The sequence below is a fragment of the Pelmatolapia mariae genome, linkage group LG20 (assembly GCF_036321145.2).
Source record: "Pelmatolapia mariae isolate MD_Pm_ZW linkage group LG20, Pm_UMD_F_2, whole genome shotgun sequence".
Taxonomy (NCBI): Eukaryota; Metazoa; Chordata; class Actinopteri; order Cichliformes; family Cichlidae; genus Pelmatolapia; species Pelmatolapia mariae.
Window position 1 is genome coordinate 11639501 of NC_086244.1, and position 16906 is coordinate 11656406.

Consider the following 16906-nt stretch of genomic DNA (forward strand, 5'->3'; position numbering starts at 1 on the left):
ACCCATATTCTATCGCAATATTTCATTTTCTTATCATTGCCCAACATTATACCGGTATTACCGTGAATGGTATGATATGGCCCAGCCCTAAGTTAGAGTATGAACTCTGTAAGCAGTCAGCTCGGTCCTGGACATTGTTACTGACATAAAGCTGCTCTCTGCAGCCATGTTTGACCTGCTGCTTTGTAGGACTACAGTAATGGAGGATTTGGAGGCTGAACTCGGCTCTGTGACACTTTTTGTAGTGAACTGATGAAAGCTGCGTCTCAGATGGATGTTAGTCCAACACATCAGACACGACCTCTACAGCTCTCAGTTGATGTGCACATGAATGATTTGTGTTTCCTCTGCAGGTAGAAAGTGTGTGTGAGCTGATGTGAATTGAGCAGCATGGATCAGTGTGAGGACAGAGAGGAGGGAGTCCCTCCCTCTAAAAGCACTCTGTGTGGGGAACATGAGAGCCAGACCAAAGCTCAGAGGTGAGATGACCATCTCTAACTGTCCGTGACTCTTCTCCACGTCACAGCTCAGCACTCACATCACTGCTCCATCATTATTCACACTCATACCTCTGTGTGTGTTGTTTTAAAGCCCAGAGCTGTGGGGCGTACCAGGCTCAGCTGGACATAACCCTAAAACTAATCCAGAACCTGGACCTGAACCCAGCTGTGTTTCCTTAAAGAGCAACGAGTCGAAGGGTGTTGGTGTGAACTTGAACAAAAGACTGTTATGTGACAAAGAGTAAGTACATTATTTTTATGAGATTGTTCATCATGTCTTTAATTTAATATTTCCAGTTTTTCCTTCCTATCTCATGAAGCTGTTACATTTATTGTTTTTCTTTTAGGATCAATAAGAGGCCAGAATCTCCTGGACCTGAACCCAGCTGTGTGTCTCTAAAGAGCAACGTGTCGAAGGATGTTGATATAAACTTTAAAGGCTGTTCTTCTGCTGCTGAGAGGTAATGTGTGTCTAGATGTTGTTCCTGACTCTGTATTTTTGAATAAATCCTCATGTTTAATATCAGCTCAGCTCTTTTTAACACACATTTCTATGTTCGTATGTGAAGCGGTGTGTGTTGGAGTGTTTCCACAAACACAGCAGTATGGTGGCCCTGAGAGGCCAAACGGACTGCAACTTCAGAAAACACTTGCAAAAAGAAAAATGCTGCAAAAAGAAAAACACTGCAAAAGCACACACAACACAACGGAAATGTTTCTGGGGAGACAATAACCGGACGGACCAGTTGCACGAACCAAAACATGTATGTATGGCTGTATCCCAATTCAGGGTCTGCAGCCTTAACGGTCCTCAAGGGCCGCGTACTCAAAGACCGCTGAGGCCGGAAGTGCGAGGCTTGTAGGCTTGTGAAATTGGACGGTCTAGCCTCCGTCGCGCTGCCCAGGTTGCCTAGCAACCATGATACTAACAGCTGGAAACGTTTCATACAGCTTTGTTTGACGGAAATGAAGGAGAACATATTTTGTACATTTGTTTCTACAAGAGCTTTGTGTGATTTGATAAGTATCTGAGGCTGAGACCACAGGACTGTAAAACATGATTGTTGGCCTTCATATCTGTACTGAACAGTCATTTAAGATTAGTTAGTAAATAACAATTGGCTAATGTTGTTCATGAGACTAAAGTCATCTCACTTTGGTAATGTTAATATAATATGGCCAATATTATATTAATCATTATTAGTTATTACAGCAGTGAACATGAACTCTGTGCCAAATACTGAGCTTCAGTTAAGATTCAAGTTGCAGTTATGTATATCTCCTATCACCTTAAATCTTCAATCAAAGACAAGCATCTGTTACAGTGTATATACAGATGTATCATATATAAGAGACAAATATTGTTCTTTTAATATGTTGGCATTACTAAATTTGGCTCAATGCTTACATATATGTGTAAAAAGAAAATGTACGAGCTGTGATAACTGTTTCTGATAAACAAAGAGTAGACTGATATATTAAAAATTCCTTTATTGGGTGAGAAAATCAGACCATGTCATAACTGCTTTAAGTCACACAGAATAGATATCAGAGCCTTAAACAGGCTGACTTCTGCTAAATGGGTCAAACTGGGCAGAAAGTCTACAAACACATAACATCCTTATAGAATATGATGTAACACTATAGATCAACTTACCTCAGAATATATAAAGCATATAAACAATTACAGCAATATGATGCAACAAACACAGCAGTGCTACTAATCCAAAATACTCAAAGCTTCATAGAACTGAAACAAACATTTATTTTTAGCTCCATTCTGCTGCTGATACATACTTTAGGTTTCTGAATATTAAACTTGTTGCTGCCTTTCATAGTGTGTAACTTGAAGGCCCTGAGTACTTTCTCCCACACTGAAAACACTGGGATGATAACATTATTTGAACATTACCTAATAAGACTGATTCAGGACAGACAATTAGTTATGTTAAACTTTCCTAGCAGTCCTTCACAAACAGGGAACAGTCTGTCTATTCTCTCCATCTGTCAGCTGCTGCTGGCTCTTCCTCCTCCTCTTCCTCACACACTGCTGAGTTTGTCCTGGTGGATCATCAGGGGTGCAAAGCCTCACAGATGATGTGCAGCAGTGGGTCCCTCAGTCTGTCCTCACTCTGGACACTTGCAGTCGTCACACATGGAAATCAAATGTGTGATAAGCTGCAGGATTCAAACACAAGTGTAACTTATAAACACATGTTCATACTTTTATTCCACAATCAGAGAGAAAGAAACAGAGAGAGAGTGCAGGACAGACAGACAGGTGACAGTCTCAGGTGTATACACTGCTACAAAACAGCACAAGAGAAGGAGGATTTAGTGTTTGTGTTATTACGAGTGCTAAACAAGAAGAGTTCCCAGATGGTCCAGTGGACACATGTGTGACTCCTGTGATTAAAGCATCTTTCTTTCAGCTTAACGAGTGAACCGTCAGCTCGTTCAAACACACGTTAAAGTCCGTTTGGCTCGACACCACCGAACAGAGGCAGCAATATAACATAGCTAACATTAACAGTGCAGTGAATCCTGCTTGTGCCGTGATATTCAGGACTGCAAACCGAGCAGCATCACTGACTTTCAGCTTGTTGTGATTGTGGATATATGACTGACTTTAATTATCTATAAAATCATCACATTCTCTGTAAGATTAAGGTCAACTATCGAACGGCGTTTATTTTAAAGTAAAGGCTTTAAAACCAAGCTGACTCTGAAAGTACAAACGTCACTAATGTCACATAACTTTGCCGACATGTGGCCAACAGTAATGTTCTTCATTATTAAACATTTGCACATAAATAAGTGACATAATATTCAGAACTTAATTTTGAAAGTTTACTCTTTGGCCGTTCCGCTTCCACTTCTTTGAAGTGTCTCCCAGTCCCAGTGCACTTGTTAGCATGTTTTGGTTCGTGCAACTGGTCCGTCCGGTTATGGTCTCCCCAGAAACATTTCTGTTTTGTTGTGTGTGCTTTTGCAGCGTTTTTCTTTTTGCAAGTGTTTTTCTTTTTGCAGCATTTTTCTTTTTGCAAGTGTTTTTTGAAGTTGCAGTCTGTTTGGCCTCTCAGGGCCACCGTACAGCAGTCAGAGTGGAAAGAGTGGATGTTGTAGGAGGTGTTTGGCCGTTTATCAATGCCCAAGTACGCCAGTACGTACTCGCGTTCTCGGCGAGTACGTACCCGCCGAGAACGCGAGCACGGACTCGCGATATGTACAATTGGAACACCTGCGTACGTGATGATGTCACAGGTCCAGAGTTTTTACTGCCGTCCCCTCTTAATTTAACTGTGAGTAACATGTTATGAAGCTTAACTTTAATCACAGCCAAACCGATTTACTCAGGAACAAATAAAACACTGAAATAAACCAAACATCAACATTTAGAAGTGATCTAAGTGACTTATATATCATTTTTAACCTCAGTAGTGAAACCTCTATTAATAAAAATAGTGTACATGTACATACGTGTACATACTAGCAGGTGAGATGTTAGAACGCTTTTATTTCTATTCTAGTGGACACTCAATACTATAGACAGCTGCTGGAGTTTCTTCAACCTGAGTAGTGAGAAGTCCGCGAGCGGGGGGGGGGGGGGGGGGGGTTGAAAACGATGTGCCGGGAGTCCGCTGTTGAGTTTTGGACGAAATGCATTCTGGGATATTTAGCTGTACCAAGTCACCATCGATGCATGCTCGATAAAACGGGCGGAGCGAGAACACATCCGGGACTTTTTCGCGTTCTCTGCTTGATGCGTACTTCGAATTGGAACAGTACTTGGTCTCCGACTGATGACGTTTCACGAGTACACGAGAACGCAAGTACGCACAAGTACGCATATTGATAAACGCCCTTTGTGTAGTGAAGAGGCTGAGTGTCTGTAGGACTCCAGCTGCTCCAGCAGGTGTCTCCTTTGTGCTTTGCTTCAAACACAGTGTAGGGAGGAGCTTCCACTCAGGTGTTTCAGGTGTTGCTGGATGGAGGAGGACAAATAGTTTTTCCCTTCAGTGACACTTCAGCAGCTCAATGTTCTGGGGAGATGTTTGTCTTTATGAAGGTTTATGGATTATTGTTCGTACTTTGGTTAAACTGAGCAATACATTTTCCATCTAACATTTAAAGTCAATTTCCAGGTGAAAAAAAGATCTGCAGCTGCAGCCTCTGTGATGTTTCACAGTCTGAAAGGAACAAATTCAACCAGAGTTCAAACAAAGGCTTAATATACGTGTGTGTTTGATATAATGCCAACAAGTACAAATAGGTGTTCTTACAGGTCTTAATCACAGAGCTCTGATAAGTCTGGTGACTTTCACAGTCAGCAATTTTGCTGCCTTTTATTCAAAGTCTCCCACATTCATACAGAGCTTTGAACACCAAACTCCTTTACAGTCCTTCTCCTCTCACACACCATCACACGACTGATTTGTCTGCAGCAGCTGTGTTACTGCTAGTATTTTATTATGTGTGTAATCTCCTCATATTGTTCCTGTGGTTTAGTTTGACTTCCTTCTGCAAACTCAGCTGCTCTGTTGCTGATACACGTCTCCATCAATATGATTGATCAGATGCTGCCAACACCATGTGTTTCATGTGAACGCTCAGCTGAAACCCTGGGTTGACTTATCGAGTTAATAACAAGCTTCACGTGACTGTGAATGCTAAAGTGAATCCAGATAAAGGAAAGAGACCCTGCTAATGTTGGACTCACTTCTTAGTGTAGATCCCAGGAGGAAGTTCAACATAGCCAGCCATTCTTTGTGCGAGCTCGACCAAACCTGAGACCACAGTGCAGGATAATGATTATCATCTGTCTCTGTCAAGCACATTTAAAATCCACAAATAACAAAAAGAATTATATTTGATCATTAAAAATATGTTTTCAATTAAAAAAGCATGAGCACACTGGTGGATTACAGAAACATGAAAACTCGTTAACAGTAAAGTTAATTTAGGCGTAAACAAAGAGGCAAACATACTTAAGTAGAAGGACTGATGTTTGTGTTAAAATAGCCTCTTAAAGCTGAAATACTGATTCAACTTCTTTACTCAAGTAAAGGTAAAAGAGTCCAGGCTCTGAAATGTACTCACAGTGTTAAAGTAAAAACTCCATCTTTGAAGCAAATTTCTGCCAGTTTTTGTGCAAAGTTACCTGAATTTCTACCTCCAACATTAATATGAGAAAATTATCTGAACTTTTATTCTAATGAATTTAATCAGCTTGAACATTTTGTAGCACAAAAGTAGAAAAACCCAAAGGGAATAAAAAACAGCTCCGTTTGCTGTTGCCTGCATTGTAGATGGTGGCTTTGCCTCAACACCTGAACAGGAAAATGAGTTTAGTCAAGTATTAAAGTGGGATTGAAGAGGTCAGGAAACCAGAGATCAGGTGTTGTGGTGCAGCATGGTCACAAGAATCATTTAGAAATAAAATATTTTCTCTTCTAGATTTTTTGCACACAGTCTGATGTGCTGCTGCTCTGAGGTTTACTGCTCTCTGTGTACTTAGAAAACTGTGAGGTACAAGTAGATTTGACACAAGTTATAATGGCTGATTTCCATATAACGGTGGAATACAGGGACTTAATCGTTAAGTAAGAAGAAAGTTTGAAGCCTAATCTTGAAAGTAGAGATAGTGTCTGTCTCCTGAATCCAAACTGGAAGCTGGTTCCACAGAAGAGGGACCTGAAAACTGAAGGCTCTGCCTCCCATTCTACTTTTAAATACTCTAGGAACAACAAGTAGGCCTGCAGAGCGAGAGCGAAGTGCTCTAATAGGGTGATATGGTACTACAAGGTCATTAAGATAAGATGGGGCCTGATTATTTAAGACCTTGTATGTGAGGAGCAGGATTTTGAATTCTGGATTTAACAGGAAGCCAATGAAGGGAAGCCAATACAGGAGAAATCTGCTCTCTCTTTCTAGTCCCTGTCAGGACTCTTGCTGCAGCATTTTGGATTAACTGAAGGCTTTTCAGGGAGTTTTTAGGACTTCCTGATAATAATGAATTACAGTCGTCCAGCCTGGAAGTAATAAATGCATGAACTAGTTTTTCAGCGTCACTCTGAGACAGGATATTTCTAACTTTAGAGATGTTGCACAAATGGAAGAAAGCAGTCTTACATATTTGTTTAATATGTGCGTTGAAGGACATGTCCTGGTCAAAAATGACTCCAAGGTTCCTCACAGTGTTACTGGAGGCCAAGGTAATGCCATCCAGAGTAAGAATCTGCTTAGATACCATATTTCTAATATTTTCAGGGCCGAGTACAATAACCTCAGTTTGATCTGAATTAAGAAGCAGAAAGTTAGCGGCCATCCAGGTCTTTATGTCTTTAAGACATTCCTGCAGTTTAACTCATTGGTGTGTGTTATCTGGCTTCATGGACAGATAGAGCTGCGTGTGCTTTGTCTTCTGATGATGCTGCCTTGGTGATTTCAACATCCATGTCTGCTGTGACTCTAAACTTCTGGTCAAGGACTTTTTAAATATTATTGATCTTTTAACTTGACCCAGTGGGTTACTGGTCCCACGCATGAAAAAGATCACACACTAGACTTGGAGCTTTCCCACGGGCTGGATGTGTGCATCACTGAAATATCTGAGTTGGGCGTCTCCGATCATTTTCCTGTGTTGTTCCTCTAACGATGCGCTCGGTAGATAAGCCGTGCGCCTCAGCGTGTAAAAAGCGAGCACTTAATGCTCTAACAGCGCCGCTTTTTCTGCTGCCTTCATGGACTCTGGAATAATGAACTCCAGCTGTTAAAGTGTTGAGGACCTTTCGGACACTCTTCATTCTACCTGCACTGATATTTTGGACTCTATTGCTCCGTTCAGGACTCTGCGCGCTCAGCATTTATCAGAGCTGTGGTTGAATGAACATGCGCGCTCCCTCAGACGTGACTGTAGACGCGCCGAAAAAGGTCAGATTGTATGTTTCTCTACAGATTTTAAGGACTTTCTGTCTTTCTTACCAAGAAGCTGTAAAAACTGCAGACACAGTTTGTCTTAAACTTAGTGTCAGTAAACAGTCACAGGCCTCAGGTACTTTTTAATGTCCTCAATCGTTTTCTTCCTTCACGTGATAATGTCGGAGTCATTTCTTCACCAAGTATTTGTGATGATGTTTTAGCATTTTTAACAACAAGGTTCTATCTATTAGGGCTCTTGTCTCGCCGACTGCTGCCTCAGATCCGAGTCTTTCTCCTGTGTGCTCAGCTGTCTTAGAGCAGTTTGATCCCGTCTCCCTTAATGACTTGACTGCGGTAGTTTGTAACCTAAGATCATCACACTGCCCCTCTGATTGTCTCCCCCCCAACTACTCTTCCAAGGATTGTCAGGTTGGAGATTGGCCTGTAATTAGCTAAGACAGCTGGTCTAGGGATGCTTTTTAAGTAAAGGTTTAACTACAGCCAGCTAGGGATGGGTACCGTTTAGATTTGAAAACCTGCTAAATCAGAATCAGTTGCTGATGATGGCTTTTTTCTTTTACATTAATCATGTATAATCTTAACTCAAAGTGAACATAGACTTGATTGAAGTAACTCAGATCAGCCAATTCAAAATGCTAATTCAATCAACTCTGAGTTTATGGCTAGACTCAGTTTGTTGGCCCTGCACCTTAAAACTATTCCCTGTTTGTCCCTCATGTTTTTTGGATATTGTTTTCACATCTCATGTCACGGCTAGCGGGGCGAGCCATGTTGAATTTAATAAAGGACCCAAGATGCCGACACTGCTGTGAAGTGAGTGAGCTTTATTGAAACGGTGCAGTGGAGATGGCCTGTGCAGAAGCTAAGATAACCTCTACTGAAAAAACTAAAAAACTAACCTGAAAGCTTAAACGGAGACACGGGGAGATAACACAGACGAACCAGCAACAAGCAGGAGAAAACAAAGGGCTCATATACACAAAAGAGCCATCAGGGAATGAGAAAAGGGAGACACAGCAGGATCAACTGGACACAACCAGACAAGGGGAAGCAAACTAGACACACTAACGTAGGACATGGCTCTGTCAAAATAAAACAGGAAGTGAACACAGAGACACAATACTAACACAGTACAGAGGGAACACAGAAACCAAAACCTCAGAACTAGAAAATCTTAATCAGGATGAAATTGTAACAAAAGACAATAACAATCAAAACAAAACCACTGAGTCCACAGACTCGGGACATACATCGGCTCAAACTGTGGTCATAAATATTTTGTAAATCAGACTGTGTAGTTGTGAACTGAGTTTTGTAACATTGTGAAACAAAATATCTGGAAAGTTTATGTTTTTGCGTTCATTGATTTGTGTGTGTAAAAATGTAAAAAGTGTAATAAACATTAGAACTACTTTTGCTGACACAAAGTTTGGCGAGCGCTGCAAGTTGTCCCTTTAAACCAGTCACTGATATAAAGAGAGCACCTTGTTCCAGGGCATCTGAGCATGGAGGCAAAGCTTTATGCAGGAGATGGTAAGAGCTGTTGGGACTAAAGAAACTGAGCAGAAAACTACAGACATCTGGAAACTGAGTTGTTAATTCTCAGTGGGATCACCAGGACTAGCAAAGCTTCACCATGACAGTCATCTGATTGACTGAACCCATCCAAACATCACTTCATGGACCTTTAGCTTGTGTCTGTGTGTGGACAGACATAACATGAGCTAATTATTCATTACTCCTCCACAGAGTGGAGCAGGAGAGAGCAGAGGTTTCCACTGGTCAGTCTGCACAGCAACATCAAACACACCTGGACTCTGTGGTTATGGTTTGTAGTACTACGTTTACATTTGTTCTTTTCAGTCACCTCTGTGCTGCACTTTGTGGACCAGAGGATTGTCAGTGTGTCCAACAGAAATCAGAGTTTGGGCTCCATGATTTCAGTCAGATTGGGGTGACTGTAGCTCAGGAGGTGAGCAGGTCAGCTACTAGTCAGAAGGTTTGTGAATCAAACCCTGGCTGGCAAATGTACTGGGTAACGTACTAAACCCAAGCTGCCCTCTGATGCATCCATCAGAGTGTGAAAGAACGTATTTAAGCACAGAACAATGTGCTTGGTTGAATGAGGCATGTTGTATAAAATGCTTTGTGAGCACAGAGTATCACAGAGAGCTGTATAAGAACCAGTCCATTTACCACTGGGTAATTCATATAGTCTTCTTTTCCAGCGGCTGGAGGACAACATCACCATGTTTGTGAAGAACGAGCTGAAGAAGATCCAGAAGCTTCTGAGTCCAGATCACCCAGAAACTTTAAAGAGCCAGATGGAGGATGAGGAGATGTTTGAAGGTGAGGATGAAGATGAAAGAAAGAGCTGCAGAGAAGCATTTCTGAAGATCACACTCCACTTCTTGAGGAGACTTAAGCAGCATGAGATGGCTGACCATCTGCAGAGCAGTAAGAGAATTTCTCTAAAGACTGAATATTGATCTTTCCTAATAGCTCAAGAAATGGACCAATAGACATTCATCCTTTCAGGGTACTGAAAGGCTGTGATATTTATTGTGTAATATTTTTTTCTGAATTTCTTATTTTCAGAAATATTTGCTTCACTCTGTAAACGTGAACTTAAAGCCCAACTGAAGAAGAAGTTCCAGTGTGTGTTTGAGGGCATCGCTAAAGCAGGAAGCCCAACCCTTCTGAATCAGATCTACACAGAGCTCCACATCACAGAGGGAGGGACTGCAGAGGTCAATGATGAACATGAGGTCAGACAGATTGAAACAGCATCCAGGAAACCAGACGGACCAGAAACAACAATCAGACAAGAAGACATCTTTAAAGCCTCACCTAGAAGAGACGAACCAATCAGAACAGTGCTGACAAAGGGAGTGGCTGGCATTGGGAAAACAGTCTTAACACAGAAATACAGCCTGGACTGGGCTGAAGACAAAGCCAACCAGGACATCCAGTTCATATTTCCATTCACTTTCAGAGAGCTGAATGTGCTGAAAGAGGAAAAGTTCAGCTTGGTGGGACTTGTTCATCACTTCTTTAATCAAACTAACCAATCAGGAATCTGCAGGCTTGAAGACTTCCAGGTTGTGTTCATACTTGATGGTCTGGATGAGTGTCGACTTAATTTGGACTTCAACAAAACTAAAATCCTGACTGAAACCAGAAAGTCCACCTCATTGGATGTGCTGCTGATAAACCTCATCAGAGGGAAACTGCTCCCTTCTGCTCGCCTTTGGATAACAACACGACCTGCAGCAGCCAATCAGATCCCTCCTCAGTGTGTCGACATGGTGACAGAGGTCAGAGGGTTCACTGACCCACAGAAGGAGAAGTATTTCAGGAAGAGATTCAGAGATGAGGAGCAGGCCAGCAGGATCATCTCCCACATCAAGAAAGCTCGAAGCCTCCACATCATGTGCCACATCCCAGTCTTCTGCTGGATCACTGCTACAGTTCTGGAGGATGTGCTGGAAACCAGAGAGGGAGGAGAGCTGCCCAAGACCCTGACTGAGATGTACATCCACTTCCTGGTGGTTCAGGCCAAAGTGAAGAAGGTCAAGTATGATGGAGGAGCTGAGACAGATCCACACTGGAGTCCAGAGAGCAGGAAGATGATTGGGTCACTGGGAAAACTGGCTTTTGATCAGCTGCAGAAAGGAAACCTGATCTTCTATGAACCAGACCTGACAGAGTGTGGCATCGATATCAGAGCAGCCTCAGTGTACTCAGGAGTGTTCACACAGATCTTTAAAGAGGAGAGAGGACTGTACCAGGACAAGGTGTTCTGCTTTGTTCATCTGAGTGTTCAGGAGTTTCTGGCTGCTCTTCATGTCCACCTGACCTTCATCAACTCTGGACTCAATCTGCTGGAAGAACAACAAACAACGTCCATGTGGCCTAAATTATTTCATAAACCAAAACTCCAAACTCTCCAACAGTGTGCTGTGGACAAGGCCTTACAGAGCCCCAATGGACACCTGGACTTGTTCCTTCGTTTTCTCTTGGGTCTGAAGACTAATCAAACTCGTTTGCAAGGCCTGATGACACAAACAGGAAGTAGCTCACAGACCAATCGAGAAGCAGTTCAGTACATCAAGAAGAAGCTCAGTGAGAATCTGTCTGCAGAGAAAAGCATCAATCTGTTCCACTGTCTGAATGAACTGAATGATCGTTCTCTACTGGAGGAGATCCAACAGTCCCTGAGATCAGGACGTCTCTCCACAGATAAACTGTCTCCTGCTCAGTGGTCAGCTCTGGTCTTCATCTTACTGTCATCAGAAAAAGATCTGGATGTGTTTGACCTGAAGAAATACTCTGCTTCAGAGGAGGCTCTTCTGAGGCTGCTGCCAGTGGTCAAAGCCTCTAAAAAAGCTCTGTAAGTTATAAAGTTTTTATTATTTAATTTGGTTGGTATGTTATGGAAAAACACACTGCCATCAACTTCTGTTTTGTTTTAGTCAAAATCACTGTAATATAATCACTGTACCTTTATATACACATGACTTGTATTAATGCTGCTGCCCTCTTGTGGCTAAAGTGTAATTATGTTTTTGTTATTAGGGAGGATTTGAGAGAAACAAGTGAGTCAGCACCTTCGCTTTAGCTTAAAAATCCAAATTCTTATGTCATCAGTTATAGTTGCATGTGTTCATTATCATAATTTAACCTTTAATAATGATGTCTTCAATTTATTCTGAGTAAACAGCAATAATTTCACGGTTGTATTAAATAAATACATCACTAGTGAATTATTTATTTCAGTAATTCATTAAAAATGTACATAATTAATAAAAAAAATATATTGATAATGAATTATCAGTTAATTTCATTTAAAATAATTCATTATTTATTTATGTACAATTCTAATTAGTTAATTACATATTTAATCAATTATTGGTTTGTTTTCTATTTTAATTATTTTACTGACACATTTAATGAATTATTTAATGATGTATTTATTTAATTCATGTTGCTACTCCTGGCCCTGCATCGCTGTTCATAAATACATTTTATTTGTCAGCTTCACCCATCAAAGTCAGGGGGCGGGGTTAATGCTGATCAAGTCAAAACCATTGCTTTGGTCTGGTGGGCGTTCTTTTAGTGGGCTTTTCTCAATACTAAGTAGGCCCACACACCAGGGTTTGGACATGTGTGGACCCAAACTGTACTTAAACTTTACACTTTTTTGTGTGTCACCAAATACACTTTTAATATTTTCTAGACAAGAATGTAGTGGCATAACCTTTGACCTCTTTTGGCTCCAAACAGAAGTGACAGACTTGAGCAGGGTTCATTTAAAGGCTGACAGAAGTGGAGTGGTGACGGGGAGATGTTTGACAGGACAGTGTTTCAGCCTCCACAGGTTTATGTTGTGCTCCATCAGTCAGTGAAGATGAAGTCAGTGCTGATGAGGCTGTAGAGTGTGTGAGGGATGTGAATGAGGATGATGAAGATCTGATGATAGCAGATAAAAACAGGCTGCAGAGACTTTGAGCCATACAGGGCACACAGTGTGTGTACAGAACAGCTGAAATCATTCTGGAGGCCTCACTGGAATATGGAAGCATCACAGTACAGCTTCACTAAAGTCTCTGATATGAGATGAGAAATGAAGCAGCCAGAGCTTTTTCATGAGTGGAAATCCACTGTGACTGTGAGCTGCTGCTACAGCCTCCAGATTAGCCAGCAGCTCATCCTGCTCAACATTTTCTCACCAACTTTAATGGAAGTGTGATGTTTTCAGCTGGAGTGATGGTCAGGGTGGCCTCCCTCTCCTCTTCTTCTCCTCTTCCTCTTTCATTTGTAAAGCCACTTCTGCTGCTTTCATTCATTTGAAGTCCTGTAGCTGAGTTTGGGAGAGACTAACAGCCTCGGCAGCAGAGGGGAGAAAGGCTGTAACACCACCACTTTACTCTGTTCTACCTGTCACATCATTTTATCAGGAAACAAATATGTTTTTACTATGTTTGTCTTGAAGATGTAAGAAGATCACATGGTGCTTTTTATTACTGTGTTGGTTTGTTTCCTGTCTCTTGGATGGAGCCCAGCTGTGCGTGGCCCCTGGGCCTGTGGTCAGAGTGTGTGCTGGATAATCCGGCCCAGGATGAGGCCAAACTGACATGGGATGAAATGTCTGTCACATAATTGAGCTTAGTGTAGTTTCATTTCTGCACAATTTAAAAACAACCAAAACTTTGTTCTGTCTTTTCTATGTTATACTGTAGACTTTCTTTGCTACTGTGTCCAAAAGGAGCAGCTTTTACTTTGAAGGGGAGGCGTCTCTGTTTCCTCTTCAGGTTGGATGGTGGAAGCAAATTAGTAGCTGTGTCCCAAAACGTCGGCTGCATCCTCCGGAGGCCGCATTTGAAGGCCGATTACGTCACAGCCAGGCGATGAAGGCTGTCCGTATTCGTCGACTCCTTCAAATGTGGCCGACAAATGCGTCCTTCATTTCCCCGAATTTGAAGGATGGGTCGGGTGTGTCCTTCGTGGCCCACCATATCCCAGAATTCATAGCCAAATTTCAGCTGCCAACAATGGCGGCTGCTACTAAGTTTTAAAATTAGTCTTATTAATGTTTCTGGGTCACAAAATAAGCTTTTAACATATTTTCAGGTGAGAAAGTAGCTGTGTAAACTTCAAATATCTGCTTGGTTTATCGAGACATCGCATATTTGCAAAAGTGTGCCGACGTTTTCGGAGACGTCTGTTACCCACCCACTCGATAGCAAGCCGGGGGGTTCAATGGTCACTCCAGCCGGCGCGAGCAGCGGACTCCCGGCTTCATGGTTTTCAGATCCCCGCTCTTTCGCTACTCAGGTTAAACATGATATATAAGTCACTCGGATAACTTAAAATGTAACTGTTTGCCTTGTTTCGGTGTTTTATTTGTTCTGGAGTAAATCGAATTGGCTGAGATCAAAGTTATTAGATTAAATAAAACTTTATTAATCCATTGGGTGGGTTCCTCTGGGATTTTCACACAGCTGAATAAACGTTAAACAGAAAACAGATTAAACAGAAGTGTGAGACGGTCGAGAATTTACTCCAGTGTCCTGTTATATTTTAGATAGCAAGGAGCAGACGGCCGAGTTTATTAAACTCCACCGACACCGCGGTGACGCAAATCTGAAGGCTAGACCGTCCCATTTCACAACCTCGCACTTCCAACCTTTTCGGTCTTTGAAGGACCCGGCCCGCGAAGACCAGGTCCTCCTAAGGATGCAGCCGACGTTTTGGGACACAGCTAGTTTCAGTGTTGTACTTTGTAGACGCTCCCTGAGCACTGGTCTCACAGCCAGCTGCACATAGAGACCAGTGTTGTTAGTCCAGGTCAGAAGATGACTTGTTGAAATGAAAATGAGCTTGTAGTTTGTCTGCTTTAATCATGTGACTGGAAAAAGGTGTTGGACTTCAAATATGTCCATTTCTTTCACACTTCACCTTTAAAAGTGAAGCCTTGTGGTTCCTGGAAGGAAAAACACGACTTTTTCAAGTCTTTGTCCTGTTTTTATGATAAATGTACGACTTTAATGTGAAACATTCAGAGTTTTTTCTCTTGTTGTGTTTGTTTGAAGCTGCTTCCTGTTGGCTTCAGCTGTTTGGAGTTTCCATTTTCTAAACTTATATATTCTGAACCTTCTTCAGCTCTGAACAGATGATGAAACACTGAATGATTTCAAGCTCACACTTTGTCTAATAAACTTACATCTTTCATTCTTTATACAGATTGATGGACTGTGGTTTGTCAGAGATCAGCTGTGATTATCTGGCAGCAGCACTGAAGTCCAACCCCTCCCATCTGAGAGAGCTGGACCTGAGCTACAACAAGCTGCAGGATTCAGGAGTGAAGCATCTGTGTGGTTTCCTGGAGAGTCCAGGATGTGGACTTGAAACTCTGAGGTCAGTCAGCATGTTTTAGTTGTGCTGAGATGAATATGATGTGAAAGTTGTGCTGCCACTAAACTGCAGACATCAGGCTGATATTATACTGATCCACACTGAGGATCTTCATGGTAAAGTCTGTTTTCTTCTTCTCTGGTTTAGTCCATTGACTGCAGCAGAACAATGTTCACATTTCAAACAGTGAGACTCAACGTATGGCCCGCGGCCCACACGCGGCCTGCCCACCTTTCCTGATTCAGAGAGAGGGGACCCTGATTAACTGTGTAGTGTTCTTCCTCACAGTTCTAAGTATCAGACACAACAATGAATAATCCACAGCTGACTGTCTTTAGCAGGTCAAAGGTCACGGCACACAGCAGACAGTGGGAAATATTCTAATTCTGATCATTTATCAGCACATATCCATATGTATAAAAACAAACACTGTGAGACTTGATCAGAGGTGTGATCATCACAGCAGAGGCCTTTGTGTCAAAGTCACTGAGGATCAAACAGAAACACATGAAGCAGATTTTCCTCTTCTGGCTTTTTATAGCAGATAACCTTCAAAATATTCTGCAGTCGATCAAAAACTGAAGCAAACCATGAATCAACATGTGAACATGAGCTGATGCTGCTGAAGTGAAGCAAAGTTACAGAGGTTTGATTACAGACACAGCTGAGAGTTTGTAATCTGTCATCATTTTAAAAGCTTTCAATTTCTTCAGTATTGAACAGCAGAAATGAGGCTTTGTTTTCGGAGGCCGACAGCAGTGAACACAACAGCAGACTGGTGCGTAATAAGCAGTGAATAATGCAGAAAACAGATTTTTGAAGGTAAACTGTTCTTGAAGTACACTGAGAGAGAGAGAGCTGTGCAGGAAGTAAAGGTCAAAGTCAGAGAGAATTCATGAGGATGTTCATCAAACGTAAAGCGTAGTTTGGATCTTCTTTTGCTGCTGGTTCACTCAGTTTTGGTTGGAGACAGATGAAACCTGCAGCTTCAGGATCTGTGAGCTGTCCACTTTCAGCCCCGACGGCGTGTCCGTGTACGTGCCGTCGAGTGAACGATCCACGCTCTGTGTTTCCATCTTTGTGTGTTTAGCTGCTCTCATTTACTGTTTTATCTGTTTGCTTGTTGTTGAAATACTTTTGGGAGCTTTAACCTGAGATTCTGGCAAAATACATTTATATTAAAAATCCATTCAGGATTGAATGAATCAACATCGCTTTATTCAAATTAAAACCATTTAAATAGGAAAATCCATTTTTTTACAGCCGCCTCTAATGCTGGGTAATGTCAGCTGGTCCATGTGCAGCTGGCTGTGAGGCTCAGGGAGCGTCTACAAAGTGCAACACTGAAAGAACATCATCCATAAATATTGAGGAATAACTGGACTCTCATACAGCGAGACTCAAATGCCTTTAAACATCAGCTTATCCTGCTGATCCAAGTCCAACACTGAGTTTGTAAAAACATGTTTGTCAATCATTTTGTTTGGTTTCTGAGGAAAATGATTCAATAACTTGCTGCTAATACACAACATTTCATCATATTTCCT

General features: G+C 41.8%; 1 protein-coding gene across 4 annotated transcripts in view; it reads left to right on the top strand.

The window, feature by feature from the left end:
- Nucleotides 1-359: 359 nt before the first annotated feature.
- LOC134619391 (NACHT, LRR and PYD domains-containing protein 3-like) overlaps nucleotides 360-16906 on the top strand; it is a 374947-nt gene continuing 358400 nt past the window's right edge. For 3 of the 4 annotated variants that reach the window (XM_063465212.1, XM_063465213.1, XM_063465214.1), the window contains exons 1-3: nucleotides 360-479; nucleotides 592-741; nucleotides 848-961. In XM_063465212.1, coding sequence (XP_063321282.1) covers nucleotides 391-479; nucleotides 592-741; nucleotides 848-961 — 353 coding nt within the window. In that variant the 5' untranslated portion in view covers nucleotides 360-390. Of the gene's footprint in view, nucleotides 480-591; nucleotides 742-847; nucleotides 962-9191; nucleotides 9271-9670; nucleotides 9900-10040; nucleotides 11836-16906 lie in introns of all 4 variants that reach the window. The other variant, XM_063465211.1, reaches the window with a different exon arrangement.